The sequence below is a fragment of the Lissotriton vulgaris genome, chromosome 5, assembly GCF_964263255.1.
Source record: "Lissotriton vulgaris chromosome 5, aLisVul1.2, whole genome shotgun sequence".
NCBI lineage: Eukaryota > Metazoa > Chordata > Amphibia > Caudata > Salamandridae > Lissotriton > Lissotriton vulgaris.
In genome coordinates, this window is record NC_141693.1 from 699,043,454 (window position 1) to 699,069,704 (window position 26,251).

The following is a 26,251-nucleotide window of genomic DNA, read 5'->3' on the forward strand; positions in this document are numbered from 1 at the left end:
GCGTTGGAACTCTCTTTCCCGTTCAGGCATTAATTCTTTTGAATTGAACATTTTTAATATTCACCCTTTTTTTGGCACGAAAAATTCTTTGCTTAAAGTAAAACTATTCATAGAGAACAGAAGCTTCAACTTCTATTTCTAAATACCTCTAGAGACATAATAACTTTACACCAGCCTCTAGCACATTTTATTGCAATGCATTTATATGTGATGAAATTATCTCGCCCTTCTTCTGTTTCAGAGATATTTCATGTGTAATTCTTTTTGCATAATCGTTCATTGATTTCATATGCTATAATTTTTAAATGATTTCTATGCTTCAAAAACGTACAGTACCTAAATTTTCACGTATTACAAATACGCCTATTTCGAATGCATATATGCATTTTAGGGTGGGCAATGTTACACATGCATCTTATTGCTCTAGTTTTAGTAATTTGATGGACATGAATTCGTGGAGTGGGTGTAGCGTTCTAATCTAGGACTCTGATCGATACTGTGACCTTATGCCCCTATTCGGCTAAAATCCATTTATTCCCTATATTGGCATAACCGTTCCAGTGCAATATTCAGAAACTCGTCTCTGGCCTCACACGAACAGAGTCACATTTTAGAATCGCTTTCTCTGCCACTTCCTTTGCAACCAATTAGTGCAATGACATAGCAGAAGTTACTATCTGAGATTCCTAGATTAACACTCCGAGTTCTTCAACAAGATAAAAACTCAGCGACCTGGAAATCCCCGCTTGCTGTGTTTTGATTAGTAATAGAACTCTAATGAGTACTGATAGACGATCACTTCCTAGTGACATCTTTATTGACGTCTTATGTCCAAAAACTTACGTCAAACAAGGCACCTTTCAGGTATAAATATTACCAACGTTGCCTTAAGCAAACGCTGATGTTGCTGAAACAGCTGAAGTTGCTGCTGTTTACACTAATGCCATCGCTGATGCTGCTAGCTGACTCGCTGCTGCTAAAGTAGCTGTCATGCTGATGATACCATAGCTGCTATCGCTGCTAACTAGCGAACGATGGTGTGGTGAACTTAGGAGCTGAACAGCCGTCCCCTGCAAGAGCCCAGCAGATGCAAGCTGCCTGCGGACGCTGCCCTTCCTCCTCCTCCTCGACGCGCTGAGAAGAGACGCTGTCTTTCTCCTGCAGAGAAATCCAGCTCCGGCGTTTCTAGTCTACCCTTGCGGGTGACTGGGATATCGACCCCCTGAAGGAGATACCAGACCTCCATCATTCTATTCCAGAGGTATGGTGTTGACTAAACCCTTAGAGAGAATTCTTGAAGCAAACCTTGGCAAAACCAACTTAACTTAATGCGACTTACTTACTCCCCTCCCAAGTATTAGGCTTAGGTCAGGTACACTGGGGTAGGCGTAGTTAGAAGCACCAGTTGAGTATTTTAGCCTAATGTATATATGAATGTATATATGTTTTATTCATTTTAAACCATTGTATGGCTAAGAAACCATATCAATGCTTTTACAGTAATATTTCGCAATACTTATCTTACTGTACGTACTTTTTATAATAACAAGTCTTGCAATTGTGGCAATTCATTTCTCTTGTACGAGAAGAAAGACTGTTCAATAAATGTTACCCTTTATTGAAAACGCCCGTCTCTCTATTCTCTACATATTGTGAAAGTAAACTGCACAACCACTGACTGAGTAAAATAACTGTCTATTGTTTCACACGACCCTAGAGATTGACTCTTGATCTGAGGAGCAAAGTTGTCATGTTGCACGGTTGTTGGAAAACTGAATCCCTTCTTGGCTGTGCCAGGGAAGCTGATCACTTCCTATTCAGTCAAGAAAGTTTCCAGTGACCTCTGAGCTAGTTGGTAACAAACCCAATTAAGTTTAGCTTAGTCAGTAGAGGCCTGGAAGATCCGCACGTCTACGTCGATACTACTGTTTATGTTATTCCAATGCGCAGGGCCTATTGGGAAAATAGGAACTACACTACAGTGGGGTACATGCTTTCTGCTTTATCGTATTTGCTCCCTGACTTTTAATATATATCACTGCCTCAAGTCGCCTTCCCAGGCCTCTATTCTTATTGATCGTACTTGTATGATTCTAAAATTTAATTCCTTCTGCGTAACGGGGCCCACCTTAGCCTTTCTTTAATAAATCATGCGTACATGAATTTCTGGGTCGTATTTTTGAAGTGTCACGTGCTTTTGTGCCTCTTCTTATTCATTTTACGTGCTTGATAGTATTTTTTTCTGCATCACGTGGCACTCCCAGATATGTTTTGCTTTATTTTTTGTGGGGTACATGCTTTGTGTTTCATTGTATTTGCTCTCTCCTAATTCTCCCATGACTTTTAATATTTATTACTGCCTTACGTGTCCTTTCCAGGCCTCTATTCTTTTTGATCGTATATGGTTAATCGTAATATGTATTTCCTTCTGCATCACGGGGCCCTCCTAGGCCTTTCTTTAATAAATTATGCGTGCATGAATTTATGGGTCGTATTTTTGAAGTGTGTCACGTGCCTTCGTCTGTTCTTATAAATTTTACGTGCTTGATGGTATTTTTTTCTGCGTCACGTGGCCCTCCCAGCTCGGTTTTGCTTTATTTTAGTGCGCCAAGTGCTTTGTGCTTCATCATATTTGCTCCCTCCTAATTCTCCTATGACTTTTAATATTTATTACTGCCTCACGCGACCTTCCTAGGCCTGTATTTTTATTGATCATAATATTTTTTTCCTTTGGCATCACAGGGCCCTCCTAGGCCTTTCTTTAATAAAATGTGCGTTCATGAATTTCTATGTCGTATTTTTGAAGTGTGTCACGTGCTTTTGTCTGTTCTTTTACATTTTACGTGATTGGTGGTATTTTTTTCTGCGTCACGTGGCCCTCCCAGCTCCGTTTTGCTTTATTTTTGTGGGGTACATGCTTTGTGGTTCATCGTATTTGCTCCCTCCTAATTCTCCCATGAATTTGAATATTTATTAGAGCCTCACATGGCCGTCCCAGGCCAGTTTTCTTATATATTGTGCTTTCATGAATATATATGTTGCATTTTTGTGCTATGCCACGTGCTTTGCGTTTTAACGTATGTACTCTCTCCTAATCATCATATTTGCTCCCTTTTAATCCTCCGCGGACTTTTAATATTTCTTGCTTCTTCACGTGACCTATAGTTGTTTTTTTTAATGTGGTCTAGTTGGCCTACGAAAGTATTGCCTCCTCAGACTAGCATAGTTTTAAATTGATGATAATTGCTGGATTTTTAACCTTGGCACTACGGTGTTGTACTGGCCCTTTATTTGGCTTAGGTTCCCTAACCATTTTTCCCTCTATCGTACATCTTTTTATGACATGCTTTCGCCAAAATAGATGTTTTGGACACTTCATGATCAGTCTTTAAGTGCAATTGCTGCCTTTTTTGAAAGTGTAATGGTAATTGTCCATGATTAAAATGTTAGTCTTGATAGTTATGTATACCAGGGCTGCTCATGTAAATGCTACTAGTGGGCCTGCAGCAGTAATTGTGCCATCCACACAAGTAACCCTAAATATAAAAGTCAAGCCTGTCACTGCAGTGCCTGAGCGCCCTTTGTTAAACTTCCATGTTTTCAAACTGCATCCATTTGACAGGCCTTACCAGTGTCTTTGTATGGACTGTACTCTGTATCCCTCGCTTAAACTTTGTGAGCATACTGAGCTGTGAAGACAGGGTGACAGTTCTTTTACTAATTGTATATTCACACACCTTTATAGTCATTTATTTCTTTACTCTTGAATGTGAGAATGTAAAATGTGTTCTTTACATCTATAATGCTTTCTTTTAACGTTTGTTCCCTGTTTATCTTCATTTTCCATAGAGATGGATGCCACTAAGTACCAAGAGCTTTTGGAAAATATAAACCGTAATGTGTTTCCTGATGGTTTCAGTAAATTGCAGATGCATGGATTGCGTAGATTGTCTAAAAAATTCTCTGTTGACTGTAATATAATTTTTTCAGTATTGGCACATAATTTCAAGGTCTAGATTAATGATGTTCTAATGGCTGGTGTAATTCTCTCCTATATAGGTGAAAAGTGAATAGGTCGAAAAACAGTTTGAGATTATGTATTTCTGCACACAACATATTTCACAAACTACATTAATGTAAGAAAGGTATTTCTGATGAACTTTTTGTGTTTGAGAAAGATTTGTGGTAGGTTGTTAAACTAATTTGTTCTTTAAGAAATGTTACTTTTTCAAAACTTTTCAAAATTAATTTGCATGAAGCATGACGAGTGATAATTCACCAGCACCTGTTCCATCTCAAGGACCTGTTCCATCTCCAGGACCTGTTCCATCTTCATCACCTGTTCCATCTTTAGCACCTGTATCAGGTACACTATGTTATCCATCTGCAGCATCTAGTCAATCTATATTTCTGAAAAAAGTTTTGAATGTGTAGCAGAAACCAGTAAAAAGCCATTGGAAGCAATAGTTTAGGGCTTTAAAATATACGACAGTTTTTTTAGTCACTTAAAACAGACCAATGGATAGTTGATCAACTAAGTTTCAACTTCATGTAAATTGTGTATACTATGGCTAATGGCGTATGATGTGCATGTTGGTTCCTCTTTAGAAGGTCATGTCCTTTCATATATTTTTACAGGTAATCGATACCTTCCTCTCAAAAATATGTTTCTCATGACCAAATGTATGTATATTTTCATTCCTAATACAGTTACTTATATTTAAGTAATTTCTCATCAGTGTGTAGTGAAATTCTCTGCTCTGAAACCTATGATTGCTTTAACATTCAGGTTCGACTTTTGCTCAACATATACATATGTTAGTATGTTTTCAGTTTGCAGAATGCTACCCAACTCAGCAGCCAGATGCCCAGATTTTTACTAATGTAATATTTCTGGGGAATTATCGACAGAAAATTGCAATGGACCTAAAGGAGTCATCACGTTTGACTTTAACATTTCAATGATAAATAAGATCTCACACTCAAGTGTTGTCCTGAACATTGTATTTTTCTGCATTTTGTTTTTTCATAGAAGATCTTTTATAAAGACATATCATTACTTTTTAACATAGTATAGTAAGATATTGTCATTATAGTTGTGAATTTTCAATAATGTTTGTAGTGAAGCCATTTGAATATGTTTGCAACAGTTGTAACTGTCTCTATTCCAGAATCTGAAAACACCTAGACACATGCATGATATATTGCAAAAGAAGTTTTTAATTGTTAGCATTGCTGTCATAATGTGCTAATGTACATCTTTTTTTACATTTAGAGTCTGTTGAAAAGTATTGTGGTGTCTGCAACCAAGATACTTTATTAATATATGTACAAAAGGTAATGGTAAATACCCCCAATGAGTGTAGATGCTGAAGATCAAAATTAAGTGATATAAGTCCATGGTGTGTTTAGAACACACTAAGTCTCCAGATCACATTTTTCTGATGCAGGGTGTATATTAGTATGACTCGGATAACTGAGGCATTTGCAAGGGTCTTTTCAGAGTTACGTCCGCCATGTGGGAAAGCTGGCTATGCACCCTTACTACTTATGGATTAATTACCACTTTACCACTCAGTGTTCAGAGGTCACTATGTTTACTATGTAAATACATATAACGTTTTCATTTCAAAAAGCTAATGGCCTTTAAATGTAAATGTAGTATACTTGTAAAGCGCACAGCTCCCCATCATCGGGGCATACCGGCGCTATATAACGCTGTGGAACCCTTCCTGGCTCTCCCTGTGAGATGCCCCTCCTGGACACCCCCAAGGTGAAGCCAGGCGTCCCATTGTTCTAGGGGCCGTTGTGGAGATTAAGCAAGCTATTGCCCAGAGTTGCAGCGTGGGACCCCATGATTAGAGTAGGCCCTGAGGCGAGAATTATCAAGTCCGCAGACAATGAGCCCAAGACCCTGCTGCGTCGGGAATTGAACCCTGGTCCCGGGCCAGACCTCTGCATCAGGGTCTGCCGCTCTAACCATTGAGCCACACTTCTCCACTGCAATGTTATTAACAAGTTACTTTTCACTATCTTCCCAACAGGCCTAATGCTTCGAATGCAGCAGATGGGTCCATCTTGAATTTATAAAACCAAATGTAACATCCTGCTTACCTTTTACTGGTTACAAATGTACAAAATATATGTTTTAAAGTAAAAATGTGATCGCATGCAAGATGTCTAATTAGATGTTTTGCATACTCCTGCAATCTAGTATTGTGTTCGGATTATCATAAGAAGTAATGTTGAGACACTTCCTTCAGCTGTCACGATTAGCACAATCCTTTTAGAGTTGGACCAGACTTCCTCTAACATTCCTACTTAATTTTCTTTTTCAAATCGAGCAACTATTTTGTTAAGGTGTTGAAATATAAATTTAAATCTTCCTCCTTTTTGAAGGTCAACAAGCAATATCGCTCCTCCACACATTATTGTTCAATGGTAGTCTAAAAAGTAGTGGAAATTCCACTATCACTAAGGTAGACATCTGACAATAGAATCTATTATATAGTTACACCACTATTTCATGGTCATAATCCAAAAGGTGTGCTTAGAGTCAACAAAAAGAACAATTATGCACATTTTATGCTGGACAGTATTGCTTCTAAACACCCTTTCACTGCTTGCTTTCTTCCATACCTTCAAAAAAGATTTCATGGATTTACATGCATAGTCTTTCAGGTCGGTATATCTCTAATGTAAAACAAGCGTACCTGTTTTTCTTTTCTTTCGTCACTGACATATATAAACTCATCAGTCACTCCTATGGCAAGCTTTTACAATCCTGAATGCTGAATGCTGGGTTTTGTGTGAGAGGATGCCGATGCATAACCATGCTAAGTTTTCTTTAGCTGCATGGGCACATGTAGTGTAATCTGTCCAACACTTTGAAATGCTACCCTCCCACTGTCCTAAAGGCGAATGTAGAATTCAACCGTTCTTCATATAATAGAATTGGACGTCACTAAGTACAAAGTATTTCTGTATTATGGAAGCCCTAATGTGTCCCTTAAAGATTTCAGCGAAGTCCAGACATATACTAACTGAAACACACCAACTATTAGTATCCTGTAAAATATGCAAAACAACTCTTTCAAGGTATGATCAATCCAAAAAATACTCCTTTGGCACAGCAAATATAGTGCAACATGTAAACAATTTGCACCCCAACAACTTTGATTGAGCTGCAACACAGAGATTGCAGTACAACCCACTTGCTGCTGCACCAAGCACATAAATTGCTGCAACAGCATCTTCAGCAAACAGCCCATACTCACTTATTGATCTTGATAAACTTACATTTCTATGCATTTATTGCTATGAACTTTTGTGTTACGTGAAACAGTCTATCAACCTCATCAAAAACAAGAAACAGGAGCATCGCTGTCCTCAACATTAGTTATTAGACATTCATCACGCGTGTTTGTTGTAAGAACTACCCTGTCTGAAGGCAGTGGGAAATGTGCACACTTGCTGCCTTACTTGGCTGGGTTTATCAATTATTCTTGATTTTCATATTCGGATTCAAAGTCAAGCCCCTTTATCGAACATTTTTGTTGTAGCTACTACCCTGTCCGAAGGCAGTGGGAAATTTGCACACTTGTTGCCTTTCTTTGCAGGAGTTATCAACTATTGTTCAATTTCATATTCCTATTCAAAGTGCAGGCCGTTTATCGAGCCTTGTTGTTGTATCAACTACCCCGGCCGAAGGCAGTGGGAAATTTGCACACTTGCTACCTTTCTTGGCTGGGGTTATCAATTATTGTTCAATTTGATATTCTGATTCAAAGTCATGACCCTTTATTGAGCCTTTTTGTTGTAGCTACTACTCCGGCCGAAGCCAATGGGAAATTTGCACACTTGCTACCTTTCTTGGCTGGGGTTATCAATTGTTCAATTTGATATTCTGATTCAAAGTCAAGGCCCTTTATAGAGCCTCTTTGTTGTAACTACTTTCCCGGCTAAAGGCAGTGGGTAATTTGCACACTTGCAACCTTACTTATTTTTTACGTTTTTCATCTTCCACTCAATCAACACATCCTCTACAAGTAAGTAAGCTTCTTTGCCATATTCAGACACTTTTCCAATTCTTATATCTTGTAGAATAGTTCCATAATCAGCATCATTTGCTTGTCGCATATTTGTAATAAGTCCCTTATATTCCAAATATGACCAAATATTAACATTTCCAATTCTACCCAAAGAGTTTCTGGTATCTTCATGCACAAGTGTTTTAAATACTGGTTGTCCTTTTACAGGAGTAACTTTTAGTAGATGTCCAAATCTCGAAGAATCATTTGGGTGAGTCTAGGTCTTGCTGCAACTCGAAATCGAGCACTTAAATTTGTTAAAGAAATTGAATATTTAGCAGAAAAAGAGCCACAAAGTACAGATATTATGAAAACAAATATATTGGAAACTTATTATTGAAATAGAAATCATCATCTGGACAACATTTCATATTCTGATTCAAACTCGTAGCCCTTTATTGAGCCTTTTTGTTGTCGCTTCTACCCCAGCCGAAGGCAGTGGGAAATTTGCACACTTGCTGCCTTTCTTGGCTGGGGTTATCAATTATTATTCTTGTAATACAAATTCAAACTGCAGGCCCTTTATTGAGCCTTCTTGGTAACTATTACCCGGGAATGGCAGTGGGTAATTTGCGCACTTGCAGCCTTTCTAATTTTTTACATTATTCATCTTCCACTCAATCAACACATCATATACACGTACACACACCTACTTGCTGCCTTTCTTGGCTATGGTTACCCATTATTCTTCTATTTCATATCTGTATTTAAAGTGCAGACCCTTTATCGAGCCTTCTTGTTGTAGCTACTACCCCGGCCGAAGGCAGTAGAAAATTTCCAAACTTGCTGCCTTTCTTGGCTGGGGTTATCAATTCTTCTTGTAATTCAAATTCAAAATGCAGGCCCTTTATTCAGCCTTCTTGGTAGCTACTTCCCGTGAATGGCAGTTTGTTAATTTCTCCAAGAAAATGGCCTGCTCGGCTCCGCTCCTTCCCTTAAAGTTTGGGGGTGATTCATCAAGTGGGGGCCGAACGTCGACCTGACGACGGCGGGGGACTTCTATTCCTCGACGTCGATCATCGCTGAGTTGACGATGGCGGAGGGCTTTTGCTCCTCGAAGCCAATCGTCGTCGGATTAACGACGGCGGAAGATCACGATTCTTCGACGATTCATGGATAAATGACCCACCAGTGGTAGATTTTTCAGCGCCGAGCCATACGCTGAAGTAGAAGGGAGAAGGACCTTGCTTCTGGAAGGAGATCTTGTTCTCTTGGAGCCCTTCTTCACCGGTGACCTGCCTCTGGAAGATTTTTCTGCCAGCCCATAAAGGTGGATCCTTTTACTGTCCTTTAAAGTCCTTCTGGACAGGGTCTGTCAATAAGGGCAAGCCTTAGGGTCATGGTCCTTAGGCAAACAAAGAATACAGACCTCATGAGAGTCTGACCTGGCCTTTTTACCACAAGAAAGGCAGGGATCAAAAAGAGATGGCATTTTGAGAGTAAAAAATGCCCCAAACTGCCCAAAAAAGACAGAATTTTACTTCAATAGATGGAAGACGTCGCAGTAAGTAACGAATTTCCAAAAAAGTGAAGATTATTTCTGACTAAAATCAGAAAAAAGTGGAGCTGTGTAATCAGGATCCTTCCTGAAGGAGCCGGAAAGAACAAACTACCTAACTGTTACTCCTGAGGCATGATGGGAAGCTGCGGGTCATGACTGCCTTAAAGGCACGATGCCAGTTTATCTCTATGTTGCTAGGAGTTAGCATTTCAGCCTTTTTATGCTATGTTTTTGCAATGCAGCCTGGGAGCTGTATATGCTTTCAGTCCTGAGAGTTTGTGATGATTGCTAAGCTTTAAAACAGTATATATATATATATATATATAAGCAGCCCGTCCCGACCTTGTCCGGGAGCAACAGGCTTCTCCGACCCCCGCCAGCCCCGACATTGACCAGCAGCCCAGGCCCCCGCCCGGCCCGTCCGTCGCCTGCCCCGACCCCCGCCTGCCCAGACATGGGTCCCCTTACCTCAGCCACCGCTCCTCCCGCCTGTCCGCTGCTGATATACTGCTTTAAATAGGTCTGTTCTTTTTTGCAGAGGTGTACAGCTGACCAATCCGTTCTACAGAGTGTACATTGGCTGGGAAAGCTTACATCATAGCTAATCTTTTTGGCCTAGAGGTGTGTTAATGATTGCCGTTTCACCATAAAAACATGGGATCATTCTTTTTTCTCCTGCAGCCCGGGCCCCCAGCCAGCCCGACCCCTGCCCAGCCCATCCCCCGACATGGGTCCCCTTACCTCAGCCGCCGCTCCTCCCGCCTGTCCGCTGCACGCACCGTTGCTGGCCTGTCCGCTGCTCCTCACGTCACCGCTCCACCCCTGCGCCATGTCCGCCTCTCCCTTACCTCAACCGCCGCTCTTCCAGCCTGTCCGCTGCTCGCACCGCCGCTGGCCTGTCCGCTGCTCCTCACGTCACCACTCCTCCCCGCGCCATGTCCGCCGCTCCTCGCCGCGCTCCTGGAGGCCGCTCCTCCCCACGCTCCTGACGTGAGCATGCACATCGCCGTCGGCGCTACTTCGGAGGGACTACTTTTTTTACTGTAAATTATTTAAATAACGTTTTTTTCTAAAAATTTATATAGCCTATAACCATCTACAGACCATGACGATTCCAACGGTGTATCTGGTGTGTGGATTGGCGCTGTGGTTCCCGAGTTCACCCGCCTCAAATGCTGAAAGTTCTTCCTTTATTATAGTAGTATAGATATATATATATATATATATATATATATATATATATATATATATATATATGTACGGAGATGCATATATGTGGGGCACATATAGGATTGTGTTTCAGGGATCCCGCGCATGGGCGGGAAAATTCTAGTTCTTATTACTATTGATGAGGATCCCCTGGAAGAGAAGCTATCAATATCTTTGCAGCTTTACATGGATGAAGGCCTGACGCCTTGCCACAGATGGGCCTGTCGGTGATGTAGAGAGTCCTGAAGGATGAGTGTCTACTAATGGAAGCCACAGCAGTCCTTGGAAATCAATTGACATAGGATCTCATAGATTAACCTGTACTAATTTTACCTAGTTCTGGGCTCTTCGCGGTCTTCAGAGTAGAAAGAAATGGCAACTTGGCGCAAGCTTTTTTCATAGTCAAGGTGGCCAAGACAGGATAGGACACAGGAGATGGTGGCCTGATGTTTCTACACGAAACAAATGCAAGTAGTTGCACAATACATTCTGCATGCCGTAGAAGGCATTTCTTGCACCCTGGTTCACTCGGGGGACCAGGATTAGCGTAAGTCCATTAACACATGCAAGTTTCTCACTTTGGTTTAGATCAAGTGTTGTATACTGCGTTCATAGGGTCACAGGATCATAGGCTGTCATGTCTTTCATGCCATATTAAAATCTCTCCGGATTTGATAGAGTGACGTTTAAGGAGATTTCAAGCATTAATTGGTCAATGACTAGGACGGTGAACTGGTGAGGGATCTCTAAAAGCGCCCTTGTTAAGAGTGGTCTGTAGATCAACAGAAACACAAAATGAAAAATGCAATTGGTAGGGATTAGCAGTGGATTAAGAGTGATTAACATGATGCCTTCCTCTACAGTGGTTTGTAATGATTAATTGAAAATGACGGTAAACATAACCCACTTTCCTTCTATACGTTACGTTAAGTAAAATTTGGAAACACACTGTTTAAATATTGGCTTACTTAGCTACAATGCAAAAATGATTATGATGATGGCAAAATAGTTCACATTTATGACTGCCTTATAAATGTATTATCATTAAAGTGTTTAACAGTCTCTCTTCCAAATGGTAAGCAATTAGTTCCTCACAACTTACATAGACAAAAGGCATATTTTATGGTTAGTAATGAGAGCTGCTGTAGACGTTTGACTGAAACACTTACTCAGATTTTACCTAGTGTAAGCTGTCTAGGGCAAGTACCCGATCCCATGGGCACTACTTTCTAAACAGTGTACTGAAGAAAATTACAACAGTTCCCAAAATGTATGTTGTCTGAGTGCCAGCTCTAGCACCTATTACTGATGAAAAACAAAGAGCAAATATGTTTACAATTTTCTTTATACTAGAAGAATGTAGCATGATTTCATTAAAAGGGTGGGTAAAATACTGATCCATGGACAATTGTGGCTATCAAACAACGTGATTCTTTATTGTTCCTTATTTCCCGAATTAGAGCCATAAAAACATTGTGTTTTTTTAGGCCTGGACTAATCGCCAATGACATGCTGGCGAAAGGTGCACTTCACGTCACTGCAAGGCTGGCGTCAAATTCTTTCATGATTGTCCAATAACCACTTTGACAAAAAAAGATTCTAGGAGTTCATTTCACAATAACTGTTCAGAGAATAAGAAGGCAATTAAAAATAGCAAACAGAATCCCCCATAATAAGGTATTTGGCACTGAAGGCATACAGAGGACACTTTTTATTGTAAAAGCAACAACATGAATTAGAAAAGAGATTAATTTGTTGGGAAAGCAGGCTTTTCAGCGTATGCCAATCTCTCTGTTCGTCAAGATTACTCTAGCAGACCTGGAAGCGGACACTCCGCCATACTTTCATCCACTTGAAGCTCTGAGGTATAAAGCAAAGACCAACTTGCTCCCTGCTTTCTGCATCTTTCTGAAAAGTTGATGTGCGGCGGATTTTTGGAAAAATATATTTGTCTTGATCATCCTACTTCCTTTAAACGCCCAACGAGTGAAGGTCGGGATGCATTTACGGATTTCCATCACTTCTTAAGATATCAAAGGTTTGAGCATGGATATGGCTGTTCTAGCTTTTCAGTGGATGCCACTGCTAGACTTCATCAAATAGGTCCATTAACTCGTATATCTTTAAAGCAAGGCCAGCTTGTCATTTACCTGAATTATTCAGGTTAAACACCTTCTTTGCATACAGTTAAGCATAAACACATCACACCACTGTTACAGAATTCTATTTCAAAGCGTACAGAAACTACAGCAGCTTCAAGGCAAAGCATCAATATGCAGCATTCACTAACTCCCAGGTACTCCGAAGCATACTCTAGGGGCTTGCCACTGACTGTTTTCAAAGTTTGGGATTTTTATTGCGGATTCCTTCTGTAATGACAAAACTCAATTTCAATATAAATCACTAATATGAATTGATAAATATAATGATTTGAACAGAAGTATCTCAACCTTTGCCTTCTTTAATATCTTCTGTAAAATGCCTCAAGTTACGAAAAGAAGCTCTAAATAGCAGCGGAGCCAAAAACAGTGAGGTGACACTGGTCCCCAGGTTGGTCCTTTTTTTCCAGTTTGTTGTAAGTGTGAATGTATTACTCACGTGGGAGCTCTGGGAAAATAACATTGTCCGTGTAATTAGACCCAGTACAATGCGGGTGGGCAGAAATCTAGAACTCACTAAGAGCATTGCCAAGACAGGTCCCAAATCGTATTGTGTAACTGCCCCATGGAACACAACATGCACAGTGAGGGATTGCACACTGGTCATCAAACACGTGCAGACAGTGTTTTTCCTCTAAGGACAAGGCTAGGAGTGAATTGTTCAAAATGCGTAACTAGTAATGAAACAGGGTAAAAATTGTATAGTACAAACATCCAGCATATACGAAGGCACTTGGAATTGGTGTGCAAAATGGTATGTGCTGTGGTAATCAGATAATTTGATGGACATCTAACAAGGTGGGATATGTATGACCTATTTACTGTTCTGTACATGCTATCCAATTCTGGTCCATGAGTCTAGCCACCATGGTTTTAAAATTAGTGCTAATCCACCTGTCATTAAGTCCTAAATATAGCCAATCGGGTTTTTGCATTTACAGTCATGCAAAAAGAATACACAATCATCCTGTAAATCCCCGCCCCCCAAACAAACCACACACCCATACTGAAAATGTGTGGTTTCAGCAGGTGCACACATACATTGTAGCACAGTCATGCCTACAGAGATATCAGACCAACCAGTGTCCCCACAGGAAGAGACCTGTTACCGCTGACTGAGGTGCGAGACTACATAGATGAAGCCCACTAGTAAAAGGCCCCGCACACCCAACATCATGATGAGGAAGAGAAGAACGATGGACATCACTGGCTCTACCACCTGGTTGCCGAGGTTCCAGCGGGGAAATCCCATGGTGACTAGCTGCTGGTTGATATCCGAGAAAGGGGAGCGCCCCTCAGGCCTCGCGCCACCTGCATGCTGCTGCTGTGGGGGAGGAGGACCGGGGTTCTGGGCAGCATTGAAAAAGCCCTAGGAGTTTAAAAATAAGCAAAGTCATCAATATGAATATCATTTTCAAACATACCCATGCAAATCAAAGAAAAAAGTAAATAGTAATATTTAGTAGTCATTTGAGACTCCGTGAAATACAAAATTGAAATTAGTGGTTGAACGTTCTTGGAGGATGCAAGAACATGCGCAGGTGCACAAAAAAGGTGCAGCTGTATTATGGTAAAGCAACACAGATGTCACCAAAAACGCAGAGGTCATTAAAGAGCAAAAAATAAATAACAGCTAAAAGGTCAAGATTGAAACAGGTTTTAAATACAGCTAAATTACATTAGTAGAATAACAGTTCTTCAAACCACAGGGCCAGAGCAGGCAAGCAACAGAAGTCATCCAAATAGCAAGCAACGGATGCAAGAAGGTTGGTTATTGAGTGCTAAGTGGTTATATTCCATACTCTACGGTTTCTAATGAAAATACACGTTAGGTCCACATTCTGGACTAAACCTCTGGATATTGGTGAAGTACTGTTACTATTTTTCGTTTTGCATAACATATATATTAATCTGCACATTATACAAATATGTAAAGTGGGATTTTCACAAAGTCATCCATAGTCACTGTAGACCTCAGTTCCATCGACTAATGCTAACATGAAAATGTACCATTGGCAGCTGTGTTTTCCATCTCGCTCCCGTTTCAAGAGCTAACCTGCATAGCTTGAGTTAATTACATTATAACACAATGTTTTGGTTTCTGTGAGAATTGTTTATCAATATGTGTTTCACTGAAGCAGAATAATGAAGAGGGCTGTCCACTTGCCCCCTGCCCCACCACCCCACTGATATACTGTGAATTGTTCACTCCTGATTGGTTTCCTCTCCCCGAGAACCGTGGGTAGAGCTGCAACTTGCCGAGAATTGATTTTAATTTGTGAGTGGCTAAGCAAGTTAGATTTAGAAGTCACTTTCCAATCTCTCCAGACTAGTGACTTATCTTTGCTACTGCTCAGAGATGAATTCCTGATCAATTTCATTCTCATTTATCAGTCTGAATCTTTATCGATTCTGCCTTTTAGAGGCTTTATATGCTGACGACGTCTTCTGCTTGACTTCTCTCACAAATTTCCTGATTTACTTTCAGCCCAGCATGTTAGGGAATTTACCTTCAGGGGAAACTGAAATTAGCTTGATTTGCATATGACAACTTTAAAAAGTTTGCCTATGTATTTGCTATTTTGAATTGCTTTGAATTATACGGACCCATGTATTTTTCATGATAAATATTTTATGACTCATTAGAATGATTTGAGTTTATATATTTGCCAATCTGCTAATAAACCTTCATGGTGTGCAAATCTAGCATGCTCGATCACCCTTATGGGGTCGAATGTGCTTCACTGCAAAGGATGTATTGTTGAACTGATGTTAAACCTCAGCCTAGGACTAAAAGGTCCTGTTATATGACCATTAGGGTCATTGTCGACATTGCTAAGTTAGCATGAGCTTTGCTGCCATGATGCTGCTTTTTTGCACGTTACTACATGACTTCATTTTGCAGGACTCTGTTTATGCCTTTTACATGAGAACTGTCTGCTTTTCACGTTCTCTGCTAAGTTCCTGGAGTTTAGTTCGAACACGATGTGTAAGGTCAATAAACAATGCCCCTTGTTATTCTATTGTGGTCAGTCCCTAGCACCTAGACAAAACATGCTAAACACAGCTGTGCTGCTGGAGACATGTACTATGATATTACAGGGATGCATGTTGTTTTACCACACACTTGGAGAGAGCCCTTTCCATGGAGAAGAGCTATGCTGTTTCTATGGTGTAAACCTTACATCTAGGCTTTAAGGTCTGCTGACAAAGCCCAGAGATCTTTTATTTAAGAAACTTCTTCCAGTCAAGGGGAGAGTGGTTAGGCCCGATAGTCCTTTTTCCACTGTTTTTATATAATGACATCCCCCTTCGTACTCTATGGAATTGCAACAATGCTAATTGTTCTGAGTTGATGCATTCTGCTGCTAGTAGTGGCCCGTATACTGTATTATAGAGCACAATAGTTAAAATAAACCTTTCGAACTATTACAGTGACTCTGCCAATTGTTACTTTGGATAAAGTCGAGTGAGCGAGCGAAAGGGTATATCTTGCTACCACGATTCCTTAGAGAGTCAGGAGTGTTTTGTTCTGGGTTTTGTTCTAGGTTGTCTAATCATTTGTAGCTTCGTGATTTTGAAGGAGAACAAATGACTCACTATAGCTCGTCGGTTCTGGGATTTTGGGTACTAAGGTGGTAGGTTGGCACACCCCTATTCAATCAGGTCCTGTTTTCCCGCGCATAGTTCTGTGTAGGTGCAGAATCCCCCCAACATGGTGCTGCCAACGTTTGTTCTGGTTCTTATCTGCAAGATTCGTAAGTAGTGCTTGTGCTTGTCCACAAACCCCTCACTTCTGTGACGGTGTTACCTCCTATTTTGATAGATGATAGGTTTTTCAAGCTTCAATTTGAAACGGTCTATTGTTTTCTTTTAACCCTTTGTTGAGCTGTCACGCATCGGTTGTTATTCTCTCTTATTCATTATGGCAGTTGCCATAACAGCTCATAACCGTTCACCGCTCAGGGCTTATTCACAACAATATGGAGTACTTGATGCGGGTGTTGCGCTTATCTTTGTTGTAGAGGTGTATCAAGCTTTCCGCTTTGTGTTTTATTCTTGGGTCACCTTTCCGGCAGTCAATGGAACAGACAATTTGTTTCACCAGTATACTGCCATAGCGACTCTGCGGAAATATAGACCATATAGTACTCTTGAGGTTCTGTTCTCAGCTTGGCAACACCAAATTTGGTTTAATGGCACCCTTCCTCACCCTATAACGCCGGTCTGTTTATAAATGAAAACAGTAGGAAATGGGTGGCGGGCCGGGACGGATGTCGGGCGGATTGCCATTGCCATGCGGGCAGTGGCGATCCGCCCGAGATCCTAATGACCCTCTTAGTTCCCCGAATTAGCTGAATGTAATACTTGGGGTAAGGTGTTTGCCGCGGTATATTCAAAGTGTTTCGGTACCCCCTCCATGACGGTACTCCCTTCCGTGATAAAACGTGTTCAAGAGGAACATGGAGCCGAGGCGGCTCTGGAATTCTGGTGTTCGAAGTGGTTGCTGATATGATCATTGCTAATGTTAAGGGTGATGCTGTAAGCCTGGAGGCTATAGAAGACGCAGACAAGCAGAGCAAATACTGAAGATTATTGCAAAGGCTTATAAGACCATAGGCCCCAATAGTCTGGCAATTACGTTTTTTCTCAAACGCAGACGCACTCTAAAGTGCAGCAGAAAGCCCGGTCTGATAAAGATGGGTGCCCATTCTTTCCTAAAAAGAACTGGAAAAATAAACAAGCATTTACAATGCAATGGTCTCGGCATTATTAAAGGTAGAGCTATTGGCATTGCTCATGAGATTTATTTATTTTTAAACATAAATAAATGGTTTTGTCATTTACAATGGCAATAGGAGAGCATTAGAGTAGTAGTATTCGCGGACACAGAGCCACACACACAGAAAGCCCCACACACAGAGCCCCACACATGCAGACACACACACACACACACACACACAGAGCCCCACAGACACACACACACAGAGCCCCACACACACACGCACACAGCGAGCCACACACAGAGCCCCCCCCACACACGCACAGAGACCCCCCACACACACAGAGCCCCCACACACACACACAGAGCCCCCCACACACACAGAGCCTCCCCCACACACACACAGAGCCCCACACACACACAAAGCCCCCCACACACGCACAGAGCCCCCCCACACACGCACAGAGCCCCCCCACACACGCACAGAGCCCCCCACACACAGAGCCCCCCTACACACACAGAGCCTCCCCCACACACACAGAGCCCCCCCCCACACACACAGAGCCCCACACACACACAGAGCCCCCCCCACACACAGAGCCCCCCCACACACACACACAGAGCCACGCACACACACACACAGACAGACAGAGCCACGCACACACAGACAGAGCCACGCACACACAGACAGAGCCACGCACACAGACAGAGCCACGCACACACAGACAGAGCCACGCACATAGACAGAGCCACGCACACACAGAGAGCCACGCACACACAGAGACAGAGCCACACACACACACAGAGCCACGCACACACAGAGACAGAGCCACGCACACACACAGAGCCTCGCACACACAGACAGAGCCTCGCACACACAGACAGAGCCTCGCGCACACAGACAGAGCCTCGCGCACACAGACAGAGCCTTGCGCACACAGACAGAGCCTTGCGCACACAGACAGAGCCACGCACACACACAGACAGAGCCACGCACACATACACAGAGCCAAGCACACACACAGACAGAGCCACGCACACACACAGACAGAGCCACGCACACACACAGACAGAGCCACGCAAACACACAGACAGATCCACTGACACACACACACACAGACAGAGCCACACACACAGAGCCACAGAGACAGAGCCACGCACACACACAGAGCCACGCACACACACAGAGATTGCCACGCACACACACAGATTGCCACGCACACACACAGATTGCCATGCACACACACAGATTGCCACGCACACACACAGATTGCCACGCACACACACAGACAGAGTCACCTACACACAGTAACAGAAAAACCGGGATGACAAGCAGGGAACAGAGGCACAGGAAAACCGGGGGAACAGAGGCACATAAAAACCGGGGGAACAGAGGCACAGAAAAAACGGGGCAGAACAGAAGCAGAGAAAAACCGGGATGACATGCAGGAAACAGGAGTAAGAAGCAGACTAAAGAGCTTCATGGAAGAAGTAAGACAAAGGGAGTGGGCACACCAGGAGTAAGATGCAGACTATAGAGCTCTCTACTAACTGACAGCACAAGGATGATTATTGCATCTTTTCTGTACTTCATCTGTTTTTCAAGTTTGAAAGCCAGCATATTTTTGTATGATCCTATAGTAACTACCAAACCTAAAACAACAAGAGCTTCAGATTAGTCCATGGTATGCATGTAACATCATCCAAGACACTCTGGTCTAAAAAAACCTATACTCAAATGCCACAGAGGCCCGACTACCACCATGTTTAGAAAGCATGCATTCACACATTCACACATACACCCACGCACACACACAGCCGTCCATGCAGTTATGCAGACACACACACACCATGGTTAGAAAACACGCATTCACACAGACACCCATGGACACACACCCAGCCGTCCATGCGTTTATGCAGACTCACGTCATGGTAAGAAAGCATGCATTCACACATGTGCACACACGTACAGCGGCACGCAGGCATGCATGCACTTACACACACACATCCATCCGTTTCTGCATACACACACCATGGTAAGAGAGCATGCATTCACACATGCACCCACACATACAGCGGCACGCACGCACTTACACACACAATTCCATCCGTTTCTACATACACACATACCATAAGCATGCATTCACACAGACACCCATGAACACACACATACTGCGGCACGCACGCATTTACACACACACACACATCCATCCGTTTCTGCATACACACACACTATGGTAAGCATTGCATTCACACATGCACCCAAGCACACACACATACAGCGGAACGCAGGCACGCACTTACACAGACACATCCATCCGTTTATGCATACACACAAACCATGGTAAGCATGCATTCTCACAGACACCCATGAACACACACATACAGCGGCACGCACGCATTTACACACACACACATCCATCCGTTTCTGCATACACACACACTATGGTAAGCATGCATTCACACATGCACCCATGCACACACACATACAGTGGAACGCAGGCACGCACGGACTTACACAGACACATCCATCCATTTCTGCATACACACAAACCATGGTAAGCATGCATTCTCACAGACACCCATGAACACACACATACAGCGGCACGCTGGTAAACACGGCGCAGACATGGCTGCTCCCTCTGACTCACGCTGTGAATAAAAGCCAATGGGAGGTTAGGCAGATCGAGGCGGGGCTTCTGGGCACTTCTGATCTCCTTGTATTTCCTGTAAGTAAATGGCACGCAGGCACGCACACACACACTTACACACACACATCAATTTGTTTCTGCATACACACACACCATGGTAAGCATGCATTCACACAGACACCCATGAACACACACACATACAGCGGCACACACACACTTACACACACACATCCATCCGTTTCTGCATACACACACACCATGGTAAGCATGCATTCACACATGCACCCATGCACACACACATACGCAGGCACGCACGCACTTACACACACACACATCCATCCGTTTCTGCATACACACACACCATGGTAAGCACACATTCAACCAGACACCCATGCACACACATATACAGTGGCACGCTGGTAAACACGGCGCAGACATGGATTCTCCCTCTGACTCACGCTGTGAATGAAAGCCAAGGGGAGGTTTGGCAGCTCCAGGCAGAGCTTCTGGGCACTTCTGATCTCCATGTATTTCCTGTAAGTAAATGGCACCCAGGCACGCACGCACTTACACACACACATACATCCGTTTCTGCATACACACACACACACCATGGTAAGCATGCATTCACACAGACACCGATGCACACACACAAACAGCGGCACGCTGGTAAACAAGGCGCAGACATGGCTGCTCCCTCTGACTCACGCTGTGAATGAAAGCCAAGGGGAGGTTTGGAAGCTCGAGGCGGGGCTTCTGGGCACTTCTGATCTCCGTGTATTTCCTGTAAGTAAATGGCATGCAGGCACACACGCACGCACTTACACACACACATCCATCCTTTTCTGCATACACTCACACCATGGTAAGCATGCATTCACACAAACACCCATGCACACACACATACAGCGGCACGCTGGTAAACACGGCGCAGACATGGCTGCTCCCTCTGACTCACGCTGTGAATGAAAGCCAAGGGGAGGTTTGGCAGCTGAGGAGGGGCTTCTGAGAACTTCTGATCTCTGTGTATTTCCTGTAAGTAAATAAACGCACTCATCCTTCTTAGACAGCAGCCAGCGCCCCAGGCGGGAATCCAGGTGCCTGGCAGCTGTGGTGTGAGGCGAGACACCCGCACCCCCGTGCCCTCTCTAGCAAAGGGTCAGGCTTCACAGCTCTAGCAGCAGGGCTTGTTCCTGCCTGACTGATGCTGTGTGAGATCCAAGTGTCTCTCCATTCTCGCTTGCGCCGGTGGCGAGAACAGGAAGTCCCAGGTGATGAGAAAACGAAAGAGACCCCAGGTGGAGGCACACCGTGAAACGGAGTGCACAGGCACACAGGTACCGTGCAGCGGGTAGGGAGGTAGGAGCCGCTGCCTCAAACCGGGTTTGGACCCTACTATTCCAACAACAATAGTATAGTCTCTACTTATTGGAATCTCACATCTTAGGCCTACCTTTGGAGTAAGTTTTTCGATTCCTCATCACATTCGGGAGTTTCTGGGTGTCACGACTGTCGCATGTTCCCAGTCATGCATAAGAGTTTGCACATGCACAGATGTAGCGGGGGTACCTTTGAACTTCATTGAATACATTGCAGAGGGCCATTCACGCTTGCAACAACTTGTTAACTTGAATTTTTCCTCCATGGATGCAAGGGCCGGACGCGGTCGGGCAGAAATGGCTGCCACAAAGCTCTGAAATTTTCGGAATCGGGGGCGTGTTTTTTGGTGAGTGACGGATGACGTCACAGATAGAAAGAACCTAAAAAACACGCCCCCGAATACGAAAAAGACGGGGCTTAAAAGGAGTGACGCCCCTCTTCTCCAATGGCTGGCCATCATTTACGAGGCCAGCCAATGGAGAAGAGGGGCGGTTTCAAGCCCCCTACACTAAGAAACATAAAATCTCAGCTCTGCCCACTGCTTACGCAGTGCGACGGAGTCCTCGACCTAAAAAGACCTCTGCATGATAAACCAATGCAATGTGCGTTTTCCAGAGACAGGATGTGTCCTAGAAGTTAAAGGGTACATGGCAGAGTTAATATAATGGTTACAGATCCGTGGTGCGTTAAATTATGAGTGTCAATTACATTTACAACCATAGTAGTAGACACATAGCTGGTTCATACAGATATTAAGCTTTCTTAGATCGCTATAGGAATAGTTATATCCAAGGAGCCTCCCTATACCACATCACTTTTGGTTTGTTTTAATTCTTCTTTTTTTTCTTAACAGTATAGCAGACAGTAATAAAAGATACGCATATTATCAAGCCCATTATCGCCGCTTTATCGGCCGTTTTCGGCCGATAAAGCGGCGATAATTTTAGCGCACAGGCTTGATAATATGCCCCATTGTACTCTTAACTTAGCTGTATTGCTTCTACAGATTGTACTGAAATTAGTTGTTCTTTTGCCCCGATTATTCTAGGACCTTTAGCAGTAGCTTCACTCACCTCAATGTACACAATCGAACAGCGTGACTCTAGCGTTTGCCACGTGCCGAGGCAACACGTAGCCACTCAATACCTATTTTTGCATTGACTTTCTATTTGGGAGAGGAAATCCTTCGGCCCAGTTTGTTTACGAAATGTCGCTCATGTAGGAGCTGCACAGTGAACCCCCAAAATACCGGTAGACAGCATCAATCACAGGCTAAAAAACATATTAATGATTGGCTTCAGGCTCTGTGTTTACCCTGTATTAAACACAACAAATAATTAGACAATCATAGATGACAAACGTAGCAAGGACAGCCCCACAGCTGGTCTTTTGATAAATACATTGTATCAAAGCATTCGCCTCCTTAGATTGGTAGAATAAGTCAGGCGGTACTATTAAATGGCTGCAGATTTGTAAAGATGGTAAGGATGCACTGGAAGCGTGGCACTTAATAAATAAGTGTTTTTTTCATAAAGTATAAGTGGGAAGAAATGAACCCACAACCAACTCCTGCAGTGCCTTCGTCGTAACTGCCTTCACAAACAGTACAGGCAGTCACAACAAAAACGCACACACGAGGACATATTTTAAAGCATAACATAGCACGAAATAAACAAACATATGTGTAACTACATAGTCATTTCAAATGACAACAGAAAACGGAGGCATGCTCAAGATGTAAACAGAGATGACGTGGAGGTTGCGAGCCGCTCTTAAAGGGAAAGAGCAACTCCTACTCCAACACATCCTCCTTATTAACAAGATAAAATAAAATAAAATAAATAAACAACAATGAAAAGTCAAATGCATTGATAAAAGTTCACATCAAATAAAAGTCCTTAAACTTCTGGGGAACAGAAACATTGCGATGTGACCTTTGATGACCTAAAGATGGAGGAGGAGCAATATTAGATGATGTTCGGGCTGCCAGTAGAGAATCACAACTCATGGAAGAGGTTGGTAAAACAGCAGAAGGAACCTCATTAAACATAGGATTTGTAGATAAAACAAAATCACTGTCAACATAATTACTGACAACATTATCACTGACAACATTAGTAGCAGCATGATCCCTGTTAACAGTGGTTGAAGATGGCTTATTAACACAGAAATCCATACCAGAATTTGACTCATCCGAGTCACAATCATGAGGACCTTTTCTTTTTGCAGAGATGATCTTAGAGGCTTGATCATTAGTAATTTTGACCAAACATCTTCTATTCTACCATCCCCTTCCTTTTAACAAAACAGCATTTTTAGAAACCTGTGTAACTTTAACTGGCAAAGTAAATTTAGACTGCCCTTTTCTAACTCTTGCAGGTTTTTTAATTAAAACCCAATCCCCAACAGACAACAACATGTCCTTAGTATTTCTTGTATCCTGAAGATGTAAAGAAACAGCATTATGTTTAGACCTAACGAGCTCCTTAACTTTGAGCAAATCATCTCCACAAGGAACACTGCTGTTAGTCAAATCATTCACCCAATGAGGACAGAGGTTTGAAATAGCTAATCTGTTATGCAGCATTTTGAATGGAGAAATCCCTGTAGTACTGTGAGGAGTGTTATGGTAAACCCAAATAATTTTCCTTAAGAAATCTTCCACCTGGCAACTAGCAGACAAAGCAGTTTGAACTCCTTCCTTTAAAAATCTATTAATACGTTCGACCAGACCATTTGATGAAGGAGAATAAAGGGCAACAGTAAGATGTTTAATTTGTAGATTCTGAACAAAACTCAACATCTGATGGGATCTGAATTGAGTACCATTGTCCAGCCAGACGCCGTGCGAGCAGAGCGAATAGAGTAGAGGAGAGGAGGATACGGGTACGGTTGGGTGTGAGCGGTGATCTAAGCGCTGTGAGAACAACGCCGCCGCCCCCCCCATCCCACCGGCGGGAGTGTGCCCGTGCCGGATAGGAACCAGCGCCAATAGCACGGATCACCAGCCAACGGACAGTACCAACTGGCAGTGTCTGCTTTGCCACCATAAGGACGCTGAGTCCTGGAAAGGGGTAGCACAGCACTGAAGGCTTGCAGCACTGCTGGAACCGGTAATCACTCCCCGCCTACAGAGCTGCGACGAGGACTGCTGAGCTAGTATTGTCAGGAATCCAACCCACGTCTTGCGTCCAGCCAGATGCCGAGCAAGCAGACTAGAGGAGAGGAGGTTACGGGTGCGGGTGCGGTCGGGGGTGAGCGCTGCAACGCCGCTGCCCCTCCACCCCTCCGCTGCCACCGCCTCGCCAGACAAGTCGGACTTCAGAGAGCAGCTGCCAGGACAGCAGGCGAACAGGGTCACGGCCCTGATTTGGGTGAGTCGTTTGGGGTGACATTAAATGAAGCGGCATTAAATGGTGTAAATTAAATGGTGTAATCTAACTCACATACCAAGACCTGTACAAACTGTATAAACATACAAGAAAAGGACCTAGGGAAACGGAATCGTGCGCCAGGGCTGGTGTTGCATGAGCGGCGCATGGGTACGACCCCCGAAACCTAAACCTCCCGACTACATCAACTGGAAACAGGCCGGAGCTGCTCCTCTTTTGCGAGTCAAAAGTAGGGAGCAGAAGGGGATAACCTATAAAGATTTTGCCCTGTTAAGACCCCTAAGTAACAACTTGCCAACTCCAAAAGATCTACCACAGCGTAATGGCTTACAAGAAACTCAGATCTAGAACCATCTTTATGAAAAGAATGGGAACAGATGAGGCAATTAGAAAAAGCACCAACAAGGCCGTAAGAAATGGAAAGACAACAGTAACCCCTGGAATTAGAAAGTACTTCACAAAACTAATTTCAGACGAACAGGAGCAAAAAGTAAAAGATCAGACAAATATGAAAATAGTAGATACTACTGAGGATGGAAAAGGTGCAGCATACCTAAATCCAGATCAAACCCATACAAATTCTGAAGCAGAGCAAAAAAGTATTCTAACTAACCAGGAGGACTCACATTTAGATCTAACGACTACTGGACTACAAACATCGGATTTATTTAAGATACAACAGTCCCCTGAGTGCTATTCCATTTGTTTAGATACTAGCAATAAGGATGAAGTGTTTCAAATGGGATTACCGGAGACCGATAACATACAGAAGTGCAGTCCACAAAAATCTCCGGACATAGAGGCTCTCCTCGAAAATTCACCAGATCTCTCTATCTTCCATACTACTGGTTTGATCAATACCCAAAGTTCAGTATCCAAGTCATTGTTTACCTTACATAATATTTTGGAATCAGTTCTTAACCATTTAGGCAACATATTGGAGAACTCTGACCAAACACTTGACGTACAAGTAGGAATCTTAAAATTTCTAGTCGAGAAAAAAAAGAAGAAAGACCAATTCAGGTCAACAAAAATAACAGGAACTTGTGGCAATTGTAAAGGGGAAACTGGTGATAACTTAATAATTAAAACCAACAACGAGCCAATTCCCCTGAAGAAAGAAATTGTAACACATACCGGAAAGAA

The 26,251-nt window shown here is 42.9% G+C and overlaps 1 protein-coding gene across 1 annotated transcript; it reads right to left on the minus strand.

Moving 5' to 3' along the window:
• Positions 1 to 12,211: 12,211 nt before the first annotated feature.
• LOC147711411 (protein FAM241B-like) lies at positions 12,212 to 23,966 on the minus strand. Its single transcript, XM_086919484.1, has 2 exons — positions 23,892 to 23,966; positions 12,212 to 14,328 (listed from the first exon to the last, which is right to left on the minus strand). The coding sequence occupies exons 1-2, from the start codon at positions 23,964 to 23,966 to the stop codon at positions 14,065 to 14,067; spliced, it is 339 nt and encodes a 112-aa protein (XP_086775610.1). The 3' UTR covers positions 12,212 to 14,064.
• Between the last annotated feature and the right edge of the window lie 2,285 nt (positions 23,967 to 26,251).